The 15801-nt window shown below is 39.8% G+C and overlaps 1 protein-coding gene across 5 annotated transcripts in view; it reads right to left on the bottom strand.

The window, feature by feature from the left end:
* The window catches only part of MCF2L (MCF.2 cell line derived transforming sequence like), a 106512-nt gene that overhangs the window by 38270 nt on the left and 52441 nt on the right, over window positions 1–15801 (bottom strand). For 4 of the 5 annotated variants that reach the window (XM_061996932.1, XM_061996900.1, XM_010201110.2 and 1 more), the window contains exon 4: window positions 5539–5629. In XM_061996932.1, coding sequence (XP_061852916.1) covers window positions 5539–5629 — 91 coding nt within the window. Of the gene's footprint in view, window positions 1–5538; window positions 5630–5985; window positions 6358–15801 lie in introns of those variants that run through there. The other variant, XM_061996923.1, reaches the window with a different exon arrangement.

Genomic DNA, 15801 nt, shown 5'->3' with positions numbered 1-15801 from the left:
AAGAAAGAACCTTGAATTAAATCAATTCATAAAAGGATCAGTTTGAAAATCTATTTTAAAAACATTGAGCTGTTTTACATTAGATCTGGCTTTAAAGCTTGTGATGTTATGATTCTGTTTTGACAGTTTATGTGATTCACTTAATTTTTTATGTATTAAAAACCCCTGTGTAATAAAAAGGCCTATGTGCAACTGCAAAAGTGTATGCACTGTAATATTCTCAAAGCTTCCAAAGCAGGCAGACAAAACTATACAACATGTCAAAATAATATTTTTAGTTTATCTATTCATAACAACAGTCACAAAATTAATATAAATACTGTTCCAGCTTCATCATACTGTCAAGTTATTGTTTGGATCCAAGGAAAAATGAGAAATATGACTGAGGGTTGAAAGAAAAGCAGTTTTTCAAGCAACCCATAGGAACTGTTAAATATCATTACAGTTTTCAGGACATGACACAAGGAGCTAGCTAGAAACCGAGCTAGCAGGAAATACCTATAACATAAAATAGTGCCTTTCATGGAGCATCACTTACTAAACCCATCTTTTTTCCATCAACAACTCACTAAGAAACTCAACCATCTCTCTACAAACAAGGCCAAAGAGTTCAAGGTTTGATTGCTGTAATTTGCTGTTTCTCACCTTGGATGCAAAACCAATGATAAGACTCCAGATGGCACAAATATAGGACTGCCTGGCTCCAGCAAGGTTTAGGCTGGTATTAGCACTCCAGTCTCTCCATTGGCTTTTGGTTTCCTCCTGCCAGCTAAAGATCTTGGCAATAATCTTCAAAGCAACTAATGGACTATGTCTCTGTTACAGAGAAGACTACATTTTGATTTATGAAGAGCTAAGAAAAACAGGGCTCTGGACAAAACTGAAGGCATGAAACCTACATGCAATACATCCTTAAGTCAAAAGTGGCAAATCACAATGCAAACTTCTCCAGGAGGTTGGATAAAACCCAATTCCTGTCACATTTAGAAAGGGATGGAAGTTTTACAGCTGGGTAAAACTTTCTCAGTACCACCCCAAGTGATCTCCATACCAATTTCTTCTTCAAGAGCAGTTACCCACACATATGTTATTCCCTAAGCACTAAGTTTAAGGAAGTGTTTTCTCTGAACTTCTAATATCGGGCTAATCGATGGCTATGGTTAAACTTTTAATGATGTTGAGTGCAGTTTGTTTTTTGTCTAAAAGGCTGAGTTCACTAATCTCCTTCAAGATAGAGGAGGACAATGACGATGGGATCAGAGACAAATACAATGTAATGATATGTAATGTAATGACATATGCTTATTTTTTTTTTTTAAGAAAACAGACTTGAACTATGAACAGAGCAGTGTGGAGCCCCAGAAAATGTTGATTGGTAATGTGCCTTGCTCGTACAACTGTGAATTGAATATTGCTTGCTTAAGTATGGTAACACTAGAAGAGAAAAGAAGGGAGTTAAAAAAAAAAAAGAGCAATTTTTGATCGCATGGAAAGCAAAAGGACATCAATTCATCTGGTGTTTGTCATTTACCTGACTTCAGTTGGGACAATATGGAGATGTTTTACCAAGCTTTTTGACTGCTCCTCCTTGCACTGTCATTCAGGAGTCATGCCTTATTTCCATGAGACTATCCACTTAGCCACAGGTGCTAAAAAGTTCTGCAAGGTCTTAGGTGTCTCTGTGTTTAATAGTTTAATACTGTGTTTAATTGAAAACAAAACATTGTAATACAAATATAGTAGAATCTCAGTGGCTGACAAGGCAAAAACCTTAAGAATTTTTGTATCTTCAAACACCAATGTAATAAGAGATAACAATTTGCAATGTCTAACTTCAATATTTTTCTTGTAACACCTTTCAGTTTTCTATAGCCTCTCTAAGAACATGACTGCTTACTGCCAAGACTTCACACTTAATAACATAAAGCTTGGCTTTTGACGTCTCTACCAGAACTCCACCTCTCAGCCTGGCTACCCCAGTAGGCCAGATCTTCCTAGAGACTCAGCAATAGGGATGAATCTAACTTACAGTCATCTAAATCTAAGCTTTCCATACAGTTGACAGTATCTGTGGGCTATCCATCCCACTTATGTCAGGTAGGATGACTTACTTTCCAAACACACACCATGTCTCACTGCACTCATAACTTCACTTTAGCTAAATCAGGGAAAAATAAAAACCTCATTTTGTTTGTAGTCTCTCTTAAGTCACAGAGCCTGCACTAAGGACAGTCTCTTCAGCTGCCTGCTCAGTGTAACTTTGTCTAGGAGAGTGTAACAATAGCAAAACCTGCATTCCTGGCTATCTGCCTGCCACATCCCCACATCTGTCATATCCCAGGAGAAGATGAGCCACCTTTCAGCCCAGTGCCTCTGACTTTGGCTTCAGTTCTGCACATGCCTCAGCAGCAGTCATCCTGGGTGAACAGTACAGCCACTGCCCTTGCACTATGGCTGCAAAACCAGATTTATCTTGTCCTCAGCCTTCCCTGTCTATAGTAACCTTAAAGTACCAGCATGAAATAGAGATTCAGCTTGTCAGTGCTTATTTTCTGTCCCAGGAAAGAAAATGATCCTCAACAACACAGGAAAAAAAGAGCAAAGCCTAAAATTTTTTCATAATACAGAAAGATTTTCCACGTTATTTCAGTCTGCAACAAACATTCTGTCTTTGTTAGTTTTGTTTCAAAACATACTTCCAACATCCACTAGTCCAAACCAAACGTTTCTGTGTGAAGAGTCTTGAAAATAACATAGAATAATGATGATAATAACAATAAATACATGCTAGTAGGAATTTCCGGTTAGCAGCTTCTCAGTGCTTACAGATCTATTTCCTACAGTTGTCAGGATACTAGGGATGGACAGATGCTCCAGTCAGGATGTTCCTGTTGGACAGTGCTGCAGCCACAGTACCCTACACTGGCACCTCTGATCTCACAAATCAAGAGGGTCAACTGCCTCAGGACAATTAGAGGAATATCAGGAAAGACGTCAGGGAGAATACTGCAAGAACCACAACAAATGAGTCAAAACTTCTTAAATGAGACTCCTCTCTTCACATAGAAATAATCTCTAGCAATCAAAACTGATAGAGACACCAGGCTTTCAGACATAAGGTTCAGTTTGTACAGCACAAATGACACTCAGGTGATTCCTTAAAAAACAACTCTGACTATCAAGAAAACAAAACAAGTGAAAGTTAAGCCTCCAGTATCCCTTGACACGTTTAAAAAACTCTTTACCTGTCATCAGGACCCAGAGAAATCCTCATGACTTTGATGCAAGATACATATCACGTACCTTAGGCTTTCTTTTTTTAAGGAACAGACAGTGGAAATGTATTTAGAGTTCATTTATGCCAAATACTATAGCAAACAATTGGTGGACAATAGCAAACAACAATTCTTCACTCTGTCTTTTTCAGAGTATGAAGATAAAATGTTCAAGTGTTCAGGGATGATGTGACTATTGCTGAAGACGAAGAGGACTGCCACATAACACCCATGGACGCAATACAAAGCCAAAGCTGAGCCATTTCAATGAAGAAAACAAATATGAAAAAAAAGATCATGCCTCTAACAGATTAGATTTCAGCCAGGAAATATGATTTATCTTTTAAATAAAACTCAGAGTAGGAAAAGAATAAAAAAGGAAAACAAGTCATCAACAACAGTACCGCAACCACAGCTCTCCCTGCACTTAACACCCTTCTCCAGGCAAAACCCTTAAGCACCAACACCATCACTACAAATATGGATCCCTTATCACAGGGAATACATAATCAGGTTCTGCATATTGTACTTCTAGGCAAAGTAACACACACTGGAGAAAGGTTCCTGTAAGCAACCTGTCTGTAGTTGCCCCCCCCCCCCCCCCCCCACTTCCTCAATTATGTAAATAAAAAGGCTGTCATCTATGGGATAATTACCTGCCCTTGAGCAGAAAGTACAGCATTCAATACAGAAAAATACTTCAAACTCCAGAAATCTAGTCCTTTTTCCTTTAACCACCCCAATATATGCTGGTCTTGGTTTCCACTGCTGGTTTCCATTTCCACTGTTGGAATGCTCTCAATAATCATAGAATGGTAGGGTTGGAAGAAACCTTTAGAGATCATCTAGTCCAACCTCACTGCAGAAGCAGGGTCACCTAGATCAGGTCACACAGGAACATGTCCAGGCGAGTCTTGAAGACCTCCAAGGAAGGAGACTGCACAACCCCTCTGGGCAGCCTGTGCCAGGGCTCCGTCACTCTCACGGTGAAATAGGTTTTTCTTATGTTTAAATAGAATGTTTGTGTTCCAGCTTCATCCCATTACCCCTTGTCCTGTTGCTAGCTACTATAGAAAAAAGGGATGTCCCAACCTCCTGACACCCACCCTTTAGATATTTATACATGTTAATAAGATCTCCCCTCAGTCTCATCCTGATTAAGCAGCCCCAGTTCCTGCAGCCTTTCCTCATATGAAAGATGAAATTTTGAGATGTAATACAAGAGCTGTGAAAGCAAATTTTGCTGATATTTCTGTATGCTTTCAATATTTTAACACTCCAGACATATTAATTATGGAAAAAAGTTGTACTGTGGGAGTTTTATGACATTACATATAATACATATAATATTAATTCATAAAAAAGTCACACAGAATGGGTAATACATTACCTTTAAATAAATACCTTTAAACTTACAACAAAAACTAGTTCTTTGGTCAGTATGAGCCTACACAGAAATGAAATTTACTGTTCTGGCTTGACTTTTCTTACAGAGATAAATTTTCAGCCATCTAAAATTAAAGATGCTTATAGCTCTGTTTTTCTACACTGTCTGGAAAGACTGTCCACACTGACATTTCAAGCAAGGATAACAAGAGAAAAACTCAAAATTAAACAAAAATTAAACCAGCAGTAGTATAAGCATGTGATAAACATAAATTTGTCTCTTCCTACTAATGTTAAAAAAAAAGAGCCTCTAACAAGCTTAGTTTTCAGATTTAAAAATATTACTTAAAAAGGAGCGTGAAAAAGTAACAGTAGGTACATATCATTTTCAGGCTTACAAGCAATCCTGTTTTAATTGAAATACCACAAAAAGCAGCCTTTATACCTGAATTCCTTTCAGAAGTGGTAAACAAAAACAGGACCCCGATCCTCAACTCTTCTTAAAAGGGAAGCTCACCTGAGCAGTGAAAGTGGACCCAAAGTTCTATGAAATGCATGGGATGTCCATGAAAATATTTGTTACCACCTAGCAGAGTTGCACACTGCACATATTCTCATGCATACACACACATATACAGTCTCCAAGTGCCTTCTCAGGAAGATGTCCTGAGCTGCAAACTGCTTTCAAAGCACATCCCGGACACATGATACTCAGTCCCAATCAGCTGAGATACAAAAGAACTACTGGATAGTTTTTGTGTCCTCTATCAGCTAACCTTTTGTTGAAGAAATAAAAGACTTGCTGTTTTTCTACGCGTAAGAGGAAGGTTTAACACGGAAAACCCTTTCTAAGGAGTTAATTTCAAACAGTACTCACTGCTATCCGCAGTATAGAAGCTTTCACGGAGGTCCATTTGTCCTGTCTGCGATCTATGACAAGAATAAATCCAATTCCAGCATCTCGTAGACTAAGTTTGGAGGAGGAAAGAAGAAAAAAAAACAGTTGAGTTAAAAGTTTAGTGGTTGTCTTGCTCAAAAAAAAGCAGTTAAAAAGACCAAACAAAAAGTAGCTTGACCTTTTGGTGGAGAATCTTCTTCATTTAAACATCTTAAAGATATACTATATACCACTGGAAAGATGCAGCAGTCCCAAATACTTTTCCCAGAGCATCAAACCATAACCAATCATGAACTTTTCTTTTGCGTGAAAGATAGGTTTTACATTTTTCTTTGTACAGAGATTATTTCAGAGAAAAATAAAACCCCTTCAAATCTCCATTGTTTTGGTGCTGATATGACCCCTCCTTCATGCTGCTTTCAGTACCATTTCAGGATCAAAACAAAGTTGTTTTCCTTTTGCATCTGCTTTTAAGCTTGTTTGAATCGCCTTCCTCCCCCCTGGTATTTAAAACTTCTTAAAAATGCAGATCCCCTTCTGATCATTCTCTGATACTGCTCCGCACGCATGAAATTCTCATATGCCTCCAGGTTGCAAACTTGTTCCCAGGTGCACTTTTACATTCACCGAAACAAAAAAATCCCCATGGCATTGAAACACTCCAAGTCATAGATGAGGAAAATGAGATCGGATGCTCTTCTCTGGAACGGAAACATCTGTGAGAGAGATTCCGCTCAAATCCTTGCGTATGGGTGACCTTTCCTTTTCGGCTGTGCTCAGCTGCATGTGCTACCGAGTCCTGACCAAGGGATCTGCTCCTGTTTTGTAATTCTCTGTCTAAGCCAATTGTGCAATGCCAGCAGCAGCCCTTGCCAGCCAATCACAATCAAAACAGAAATGACAGGCAAATACAAGGGAGAAGGGCTCGCATTTGCTATTTTCTCATAATTTTGGCCATTTTTTAATTCTACGTGCTGTATTTTCAGTCCAGACGATTTACTGCAAGGCCTAATGTCTGCACTGTGCAACGTTTAGAAATCTTATGCCTTGATTTGTTATTAGGATCCCTTATTCAAGATTGCTGAATCATGAAAACACCAGCTTTGCTTTATAAGATTATTTCAGTCGCATAATAACAAGAGGATGTTGAGGAGGATTAAGAACACAGGTACCCACAATATGTCATCTCAAGTTATTTTTCAATATTACACCACTCACAGTTTATTTTCTCTCTTTTACAAACTGGAATATCTCTCAAATTTACAGACTAAATATTTATGGGGAAACATAAATAGCCATAAGAAATGCAAAGGAACAATTGCTTTCTTTCAAAAGCAGCTAAACAGTCATTTTAACATAGGAGAATATTAGAAACAATACTTCACGGCTCACATTCAGGGCAAGTTACTTAACTCTTGCCTCTGGGTTAGGACAACACTGATAACATCTGAGTGCTTGCCTTGTAAGCCTGAACTACCCTTGCAGACAAGCAGGGCTTTATATTAAAAATATTCTTCCCACTACAGTAAATTTCCAGGATTTACTGAAGTTTACCCTCTTCTGCCTCCTCCTTTATTTGAAGAGGAGAAGAGAGATCCAGATTGATTTTAGCATCTTCCTATTCTCCATTTGAAGTTCCCACCATTTTAACTTTTAGCATCTGAGCAAAATAAAATGATAACAGCAACCATGTTCAGGTGGCAAAACAAACTCCTTGGGTTGCACAGTCTAAACGTGGATGAATTGAGTCAAAAACATGCTACAGTTGTACCCACAGCAGTTCATGCAGATTTTGAAAACACCTGTTTTTCCTGCTCAGAAGTCATCCCAGGGAGTCCTGCACACTCTCTCAGTGGAGGCATGATCTCACATCTCACAAAATACCTCAATGCAACATTTCTATCATATTTCAAGAAACTAATGATATTTCTGCATAACAGGAATAAAGTTAAAGCCTCTGACAGAGCAGATTTCTCTCCAGGAGCACAGGGAAAGACAGGCTCAGCTGGGATCCCAGAGAAGTTCTAGATGGCAAGTCCATAGTTATTCATCTGCCTCAGCACCTGGCAATAAGCACAGCTTAATATAATTCTTCTAGAAAAAAAAAAAAAAAGGCAAGGCTTATTTAAGTGGATGTTGTTGTTTAAGCCCAGCTGGCAACAAAGCATCATGCAGCTGCTTTCTCACTGCCCAACACCCCCCCCCCCAACCCCTCCTACCCCCATAGTGAGCTGAGGAGGAAAAAAGATAACAAAGGGCCTTGTAGATCCAGACAAGGACAGAAGGGCTCACTTGCTGATTGTGGTCCTGAGAAAAACAGACTCTACTATTCAACTTAGGGAAGAAAACAAGATCAGTTTAATCCACCACCAACTAAAAACTGAACAAACAGAAAGCAAAATCAGAGCAGGATGTTGAGAAAATACAAACAGTGCTTTAAGATCTCCTTCTCTCATCTCTCCTCATTTCCCAGGCTCAGTTACCTGCTCCTGATATCTCAGTCCCTCACAAATCTCTCCAGTGAGTCCCTCCCTGGGGCTGCGGATCCTCACAAACTCCTCCAGCGTGGGTCTCCTCCACGGCAGCACAACTCCAGGCACATTCTGCTCCAACGCCTCCTCCTCACAGAGTCACAGCCCTTCACGGGCACAGGCACCCTTCTCTGCCTTGAGGTCCTCCATAACCTGCCAGCAGATCTCAGCTCCACTGAATACAGGGGAATCTCTGCTCCAGCACACTTCCTCCTCTCTTCCCTCACTGACCTTGGGGTCTGCATGGTCACTTCTCCCTCATCCAATTCTTTCCACCCTCTCCATCCCCGTCTTATAATTTCTCCTCAAAAAGTAATCAGAGGCACCAAACTGGCTCAAATCCAGAAGAAAGTCCAACTTAGAGCTGGGGGAAGTTTCAAGCACCTTCTTAGAGCGACCATCACTGCAGCACCTCTGCCATTACCAGAAATAGCTCTACACAAACCCAACACGGGACAAGTTGACAAAGGAAAGCATATGTCTATGATAGCCCAAAAGCTGTCTTTAACTAGCCTTCTTTTTCTACTGGATCAAATATGTTGGGTGTTTGTATGATTCAGAATGTGGCCCCCTTCCCTGATCAGAAATAAAAGCCAGGATTCCCGACTGCTGGCTAGAAGAGACTTGCTAGCAAAGTCTTGAGCACCTGACTTCAAACCATTAACACTCCATTAATACAGATTGCTTAAAAAAACAAGTTAAATGCTTTGTTCTGAAATGATTACGTCTGGGAAAAGTATTTATCATCTTGACAACAGTGTCTTGTTGTAAAGGGCTGGCTATGGAGTCCCGGATCCAGCTCCAGCAAGTTGTAGGCAGGAAGCAACAAACCAAACTAAAACATTGTGTACAACAAAGCTGAGAACATTATGAAGACAACAAAGTCACGTATTCAAGAAAAGTGAAAACTGGAAATGGGTCTTTTTGCCAATGCACCCTTGCTCTACTGAACTCTTTTTGCTGCTACACACACCTGCCTGTGTAGTTACAAGACAGTTTTAAAGACTCTTCTCTCTTTGATGGCACAAGATGAACAGTACTTTGGTAACAAGCAAGTACTCAATTTTCCTTTGGCTCCTGATAGAACTGTGACTGCCAGCTGTCCCTCTTTCTCTGACAGACGGTCTGTCCTGTTCACCAAGCATTACCTCCTGCCTTGCTCCAACTGCATCGTAATCATCAGCTTAGCCTGGGTCTTCTCACTCAGTATCACTCTCCAATAACCTTCTCACCACCCACATCTTTCTCATTCCTTGCTGCTTTGTCCCAAGAACAGCTCAAAATGTCACAAAGATTTAACTTATACTATATTTATTTTATGCTGTCGGGATAAATGACCAAATCAGCTCTCACTACTTCCTGAATATTGCAGTCCCCTCATCTTCCAGCTTGAGTCTCCCTTACCCTATGTCTTGCTCAATCTGCCAGTTATCTTCCTCCTTGGCTGCAGCCCTGCCTGTGGAGTCAGGTAGCTTGCATGTGCTGCCTGCGTGGCAACATGCAGCTCTCACAACCCACAAGACACAGTCTTCCCGCTCCCAGCTCTGGTACTGAACCTGGCTCTAGAGCAGCTCATGCTGCAACCAGAGAAGCCCTGCTCAGCCCCTGGATGAAGTAGGACATTTTTGACTGCAGACTTGAGTAGCTACTGAGCATTTAAGACCTGGGATTTAGACAGATTTTTCTGAAGGTATTTCTTTCACACAAAGGCCATCATTCTTCTAAGTGTCAAGTTGAAGTCCTTGACCAAAGGATAGAGACACTTGAGCTTCTCAAACAAAAGGTCGTTTCAGTGTTTGAAAAGCACTGTGGATTTGTTCCTGGCTCCTTGGAACAACTCTGCTATTTTGGCCAGGCTTTAAACTGAAAACCCAGATGATATCTCACAAATGGAAAGAAAATTTGACAGAGTTGTGAATGATTGTAAACCAACCCTTACAGGGAGAAACAGTAGACAGCCATAGCAGAAGCACCTGCCTGTTAAGGCTTCTTGACATTTCCCTTACAACTTTTGTTTTCTTTAATGCATTAACTTGTATCCGGTGTACTTTCTGAAACATAATTTATATAAGCTTGTAATTAAAATTTAGTATTTCCTTCTTTTGTTTCCCTCCTAACACACACACAAAAATAATCATGAGATAAGCTCTGTTCTTCTGTTTATTCACCAGCACAAAGAACAGAACATTTTTAGAAAGGCAGAGAAACATCCCTACTCTGCAGGAAATATGTCCAGCGAACTCACAAAAGCCAAGTCAGAAAGGTAAAAAGCAGTGGAAGGGGAGCAGAGGACACAGACAACATGAGAAAATGGAGGAGAGGGTGGACTTTCTGCTCAGTCCCTCCATCTTGGTGAACCAGTGTAACACCATTTGGAAAAGATGAGAGAGTAAAGTTGAAGTACCTGCCCAACAAGCATTGACTTCTCTGCATAGAGGGTAGAGCAGGAACTGAATTTTCCACTTAGCAAGTCCTCAGTTGTAGATTATGGGGACATCTCCCTCTTGTTTACAAGACTTATGAGCTCATGCACCTGGGGGAAAGGGTGGGAAAGCTTATGGTACATAGGAGTTCAGAAAGAAACTTCCCTCTGGGCTATGTGGAAGCAATTACATAGTCATCATCTGAAAGATCCTTGCATTTCTCTAAGGTATGGGTGGTGACAACTGCTACACAAATAAGTTCCTATTGCATCTACACTGCTGTGTGAACACTGCTTGTATACATTGCACTCTACTACAAACAAATTAAAGCAGGTTCAGGTTCACCGCAGAGACTCAATAGCATAAAACTTTTGCATGTTTGAAATTCTGTGCAGCATTTCAGGTTAAAAAATGTCAGTTTAATAAAAATGAATTTCAGTCTTAAAGCCTTATTGTTAAACAGTTGGCTTATATTACACTCAAGACTGTTTCCCACCTAGACTACCTCTGCCTATACATACAGACTAGAAACTCTTACTCTCAACAGTTGAAGAGCTCTTTTAATGTTAGGACATTCAGTGAAGAACTACTGCATTGAGCAGAGCACCAAGGCAATGTCTGCAGCCATTTGCATTATAAGCAGATGAAGTTCTCTTCAGATCCCTGGTACATGTTACTACAGCTTACTCTCTGTAGCTCACCATTGACCATCAGTGTGCATCACTGATATGCACACACCACTTGAAGAGATGCGAAGTCTCAGGCTGCTCATAAATCCTGATCTTTTTTGGCATGCTATGCAGAAAAGGACTGTGAAAATGGCCTGTCCATCCATCACTGGCCATGCTACTGTATCACAAAAGGACAAACATACAAGACACAATGACAGATCACCTTGGGAATGGTATTGTCTATCCTGTCCACGCAGCAGTCAGGTTTATTCTTAGGCATGATACAAGGGTTGTATGGGCCAGCACTTAAAAAAACCAAACAAACTAAATCTCAAAGATAGAATCGTATCCAGTGTGAAAAAAAGGGCAAGCTGGAGCTCAAACAGGTTCAGCATATACAAGGAGACAGTCCAGTAGCCTGAGCACAGTCGTAAGGAACCTTTGAACACCGAGCATTCCCATCTTCCCATAGTGATAAAAAAATGTTTCTAGCAGCCATCACCCTTTGAAGTCAGAAATCGTCCTATATCAGCAAAGTCAATCATCAGTCATCAGCAAAGTAACTAGGGTAATCAAGAACAGTATTGTCTGTTACTTTGTTTAGAAACAGGCCATTCTGTTGTTTCCCAAGAGAATCTTTGCATCCTACATTTTACAGAGGCATTTCAACTGATTGAACCTGAGACACTTCAAAGATCACTTCTCTCCATCTCTCTTGCTATTGCAAGGTATGACTTCTTTGTTGGGGGAGAAAAAAGGTCTTTCTTAATCCCAAGTGTTTCACAGAAAAAGATGAAGCCACTAATGCCCTAGTAATGAATGAAAGCAGAGAAGAGCCATCTCTCCTTAGTGACCTTTAAATGCTCAAGAATACAGGTAAATAATCACAGAAGCGTTATGGTTGGAAAAGATCCTTAGATCGAGTAAAATCACTAACGTCACACTACCAAGCCCACCACTAAACCACATCCCTCAGCACCTCAACTTTCTGTAGGGATGGTGATTTCACCACCTCCCTGGCCAGCATGTGACAGGGTTTAACAATCCCCATGGTGAAAAAGTTCTTCCTAATGTCAAATCTAAATCTCCTCTGGAGCAACTTGAGCCCATTTTCTTGTGTCCTATAACTTATTACTGGAGAAAAGAGATCAATCGCCACAGCTCCCCTTCAGCTAGTTGTAGAGAGCAATCGTGTCTCCTCTCAGCCTCCTCTTCTCTAGGCTCAACATCTCCAGCTCAGCCACTCCTCATAATACAGTGAAGAACGTGGTATTAATAGTATTAGCAAATAAGACAAAAATCTCAAGTACAGCAACTGTGAAAGAAAATAATTCTGCTAAGCCCCATGGTGACTGAAGGATCTTAAAGCACTTTTCCAATTTAAATGATTCTATAATTCTGTGTGACATTTTGCAGTACCACTTTTATGCTGGTTTCCCAGAAAAGAGCAGGAATAATATACCTGGCATGGGCTTGCCTCATATGTTTCCTCTTTGCATCCCTTATGTAGGACAACCAAAACTTCTTTATCATTAGGTAAGTCCTAGAGGATGCAGCTGTTTTTTTTTTTGCTAGAATCATTCAGTGATTTATGAACAACAAAAAAAGAGTTAAAGTTCAATTGTGACGTTAAACAAAATCTAGTACCCAGATACTAAAGAGCAATTTGACAGTTTAATGTTCTAACAATTCTTGATTGCTTATTATCATAAAGCTTACTTTGTTTCAAAACTAGCCAATTGAAACACTTAATACCAAAACAAATCTACCAGCTGGATATTTTTTAAAAGAAAGAAACAAACAAACAAACATATTTAGTATGTTCCCTTCATTTTAAAAGGCATTTGAGTTAATTTTAAAATATCTTTGTACTTAAGTGATCTTTAAGTATTTTGATCTTATGACAGCTTCTTTCTCATTATCAAAGTGAGACTAAGATTAAGGACTTTTTAACATTGGAAATCACAGTCTCTGAGGAGAATAAAGTGGTCTTGGGTTTTCTCAAGTAGGTGATGGGAATAAGAGGATATACCACACTCCACAAAGCTCCAGTTTGAAAGCTTCAGATATTGCAGGCTTTTATAGTCTGTAATATTCAGTCTCACTGTAAAAGATGCCTGATTAGATCAATGTAGATATAGCAGGAATGGAAAAAGACCTGTAAACCAGACATTACTTGAGCTCTACATTGGACAATGAACTTTCTAGTTTCCAGTATCTAAGATGCAGGAGGTTGGGACATCCCTTTTTATTATGGTATCTAGCAGCAGGACAAGGGGTAATGCGATGAAGCTGGAACACAAACATTCTATTTAAACATAAGAAAAACCTATTTCACTGTGAGAGTGACGGAACCCTGGCACAGGCTGCCCAGAGGGGTTGTGCAGTCTCCTTCCTTGGAGGTCTTCAAGACTCGCCTGGACATGTTCCTATGCGACCTGATCTAGATGGATCTGCTTCCACAGGGGTGTTGGACTAAATGATCTCTAAAGCTCCCTTCCAACCCCTACTATTCTATGAAGGCTGCTTTTTAATGCTGCTCCTATTTCAGATCTTACATGTTTTCCAGAAATCTGCACTTAAATTAGTACCTAAAAGCATCCAACTGAAGAACAGTCTGAAAACCAAAAATTTATCCATCATAAATGTCCTGGTTTTGGCTGGGATAGAGTTAATTTTCTTCCTAGTAGCTGGTACAGGGCTACATTTTGGATTTAGTGTGAGAATAATGTTGGTACACGCTGATATTTTAGCATAAGCACTACTTTAGTAACAACTAAGGGACTTTTCAGTTTTCCACACTCTGCCAGTGAGGAGGTGCACAAGAAGCTGGGAGTATGGCCAGGACCGCTGACCCAAACTAGCCAAAGAGATATTCCATACCGTAGGATGTTATCTTATCTCCACTCATTAGTTTTACTTTTTTAATTAAAAAGTGTATTTTCTTCCCCATACCACCAGGGCAGGGGGGAAGGAGTGAGCAGCTGTGTGGTGCTTAGTTGCCAACTGGGCTTAAACCACCACAATGCCACCAATGTTACAAACGATCTTGCAAATTTGCAAAAGAAATGTACAATGATGAAGTGATTAAATAGCTAAGACAAGCTGGAAGAGTTCTGAAAGCTGAACCTTCCCACTAACTACATTTGCTCTAAATCAGTAAACTTGAATATTATGTTTTCTGTTTTTATGACAGAGAATTTGAGGTTCGCATGCAGATTGAGTTATCAGTGGCAAAGAACAATCTGCCAAGAAAATAAATATAATGAAAACATACTCCCAAAATATGGCTGTATAAGCAATTGCACAGTGCTGTCATGACATTTAAATGATTAGACAGAAAGCAGCTGTTTGGTGCCAAGTTCTGCTGCAGATGCATATACGTGACTAACTGAAGTTAAAGAATATCTGAGAACAGAATTGTTCCTAAGAAGGGTAACATATATGAACACCCAGATGAAGCTCTTTGCCTACCCATCAGACTTTCTAAGTTTCTAAAGCAAACTGGCATGACATTTTGGCTCTGATTCAAACTGTGGACCTGACATCTCAGTTCAGATTCCTGTAAGAATCAATTGAGGTAGTCTACCAGATATCATTTCTTATTCAAGCAACATTTATAAGAAAAATAGAACAGACTCAAGGAATTGGCTCACCTGAAACTTCCTGAGGGGCTGAATTAAAAGCTAGTGCTTGGTGGTAAGGATGTTACTGCCCTGCACCTACCTCTCCATATCCAAACCTCTGGATTCAGATCCAAAACTTGCTATCTAACTCCTTACTGTGTTTAACTAATAAGTGCCTATATTGTGCTTCAACAAAAAGGCTACTGATCTAGAAGAATTTGTTATATTTTATTATTGGGCCCTCTCCTAGTCAGCTCAGTGAACTATGAATTGTGGAAGAAAAAAACCTACACCACTCAAACTAAGGCTGCTCATTGCACATGAAGGAATTTAGGAAAGAAGGAATTCCAGCAAAAGAAATTTAAAATGAGACCATCAGAAGTGCTGCTATACACGTGCAGCCTCTAGTGGTCTGTCCAAAATCACTGAATGCCAAGTTATTATATATAAATCTTCTGGTGCTAACAGCTGTATTTCACTCAACACAGCTGATGTGACACTCCATAGCAAGAGTATAACCAGTAGGTAAGGAGGCACCATTTGTCATTCATTCTTATGTTTATAATCTGATTTTGAAACGAAAAATTGCCTCCTCCAACTCAATCACTCTACATACGACATGAATACTATTCTACCATCTTTTTCATTGTACTTTGAAATTCTATGAATAGATGGATTTTTAAATGTGCATTCAAAACACATCATGTGGACCTTCTCTTTTGATAGTTATTGCCTCCTCTTCAGAGAAACAGACGAAGCTGCCCAGGAAACGAAGAAAATCTGAGCCCTTGTATTAGAGTTGGACCTGTCAAAATTTCATCATCAAAGTTCAGATAAGAAATTTGTTTCCCTCCCTGCACTATGCACTTTTTTTCTTCCTTCTCCACATTCCAGTTAACTCTTCCTAAATCTTATCCAGCATATCACTTATCTCTTCATGTTCTTATTATGTTTGCTTTTTGGTCTCAGCTGCTATTGGTTCCTACCTCAG

The sequence above is a fragment of the Colius striatus genome, chromosome 1 (genome assembly GCF_028858725.1).
Source record: "Colius striatus isolate bColStr4 chromosome 1, bColStr4.1.hap1, whole genome shotgun sequence".
In the NCBI taxonomy this organism is placed as follows: domain Eukaryota; kingdom Metazoa; phylum Chordata; class Aves; order Coliiformes; family Coliidae; genus Colius; species Colius striatus.
This window is presented reverse-complemented; position numbering and strand designations above follow the sequence as displayed.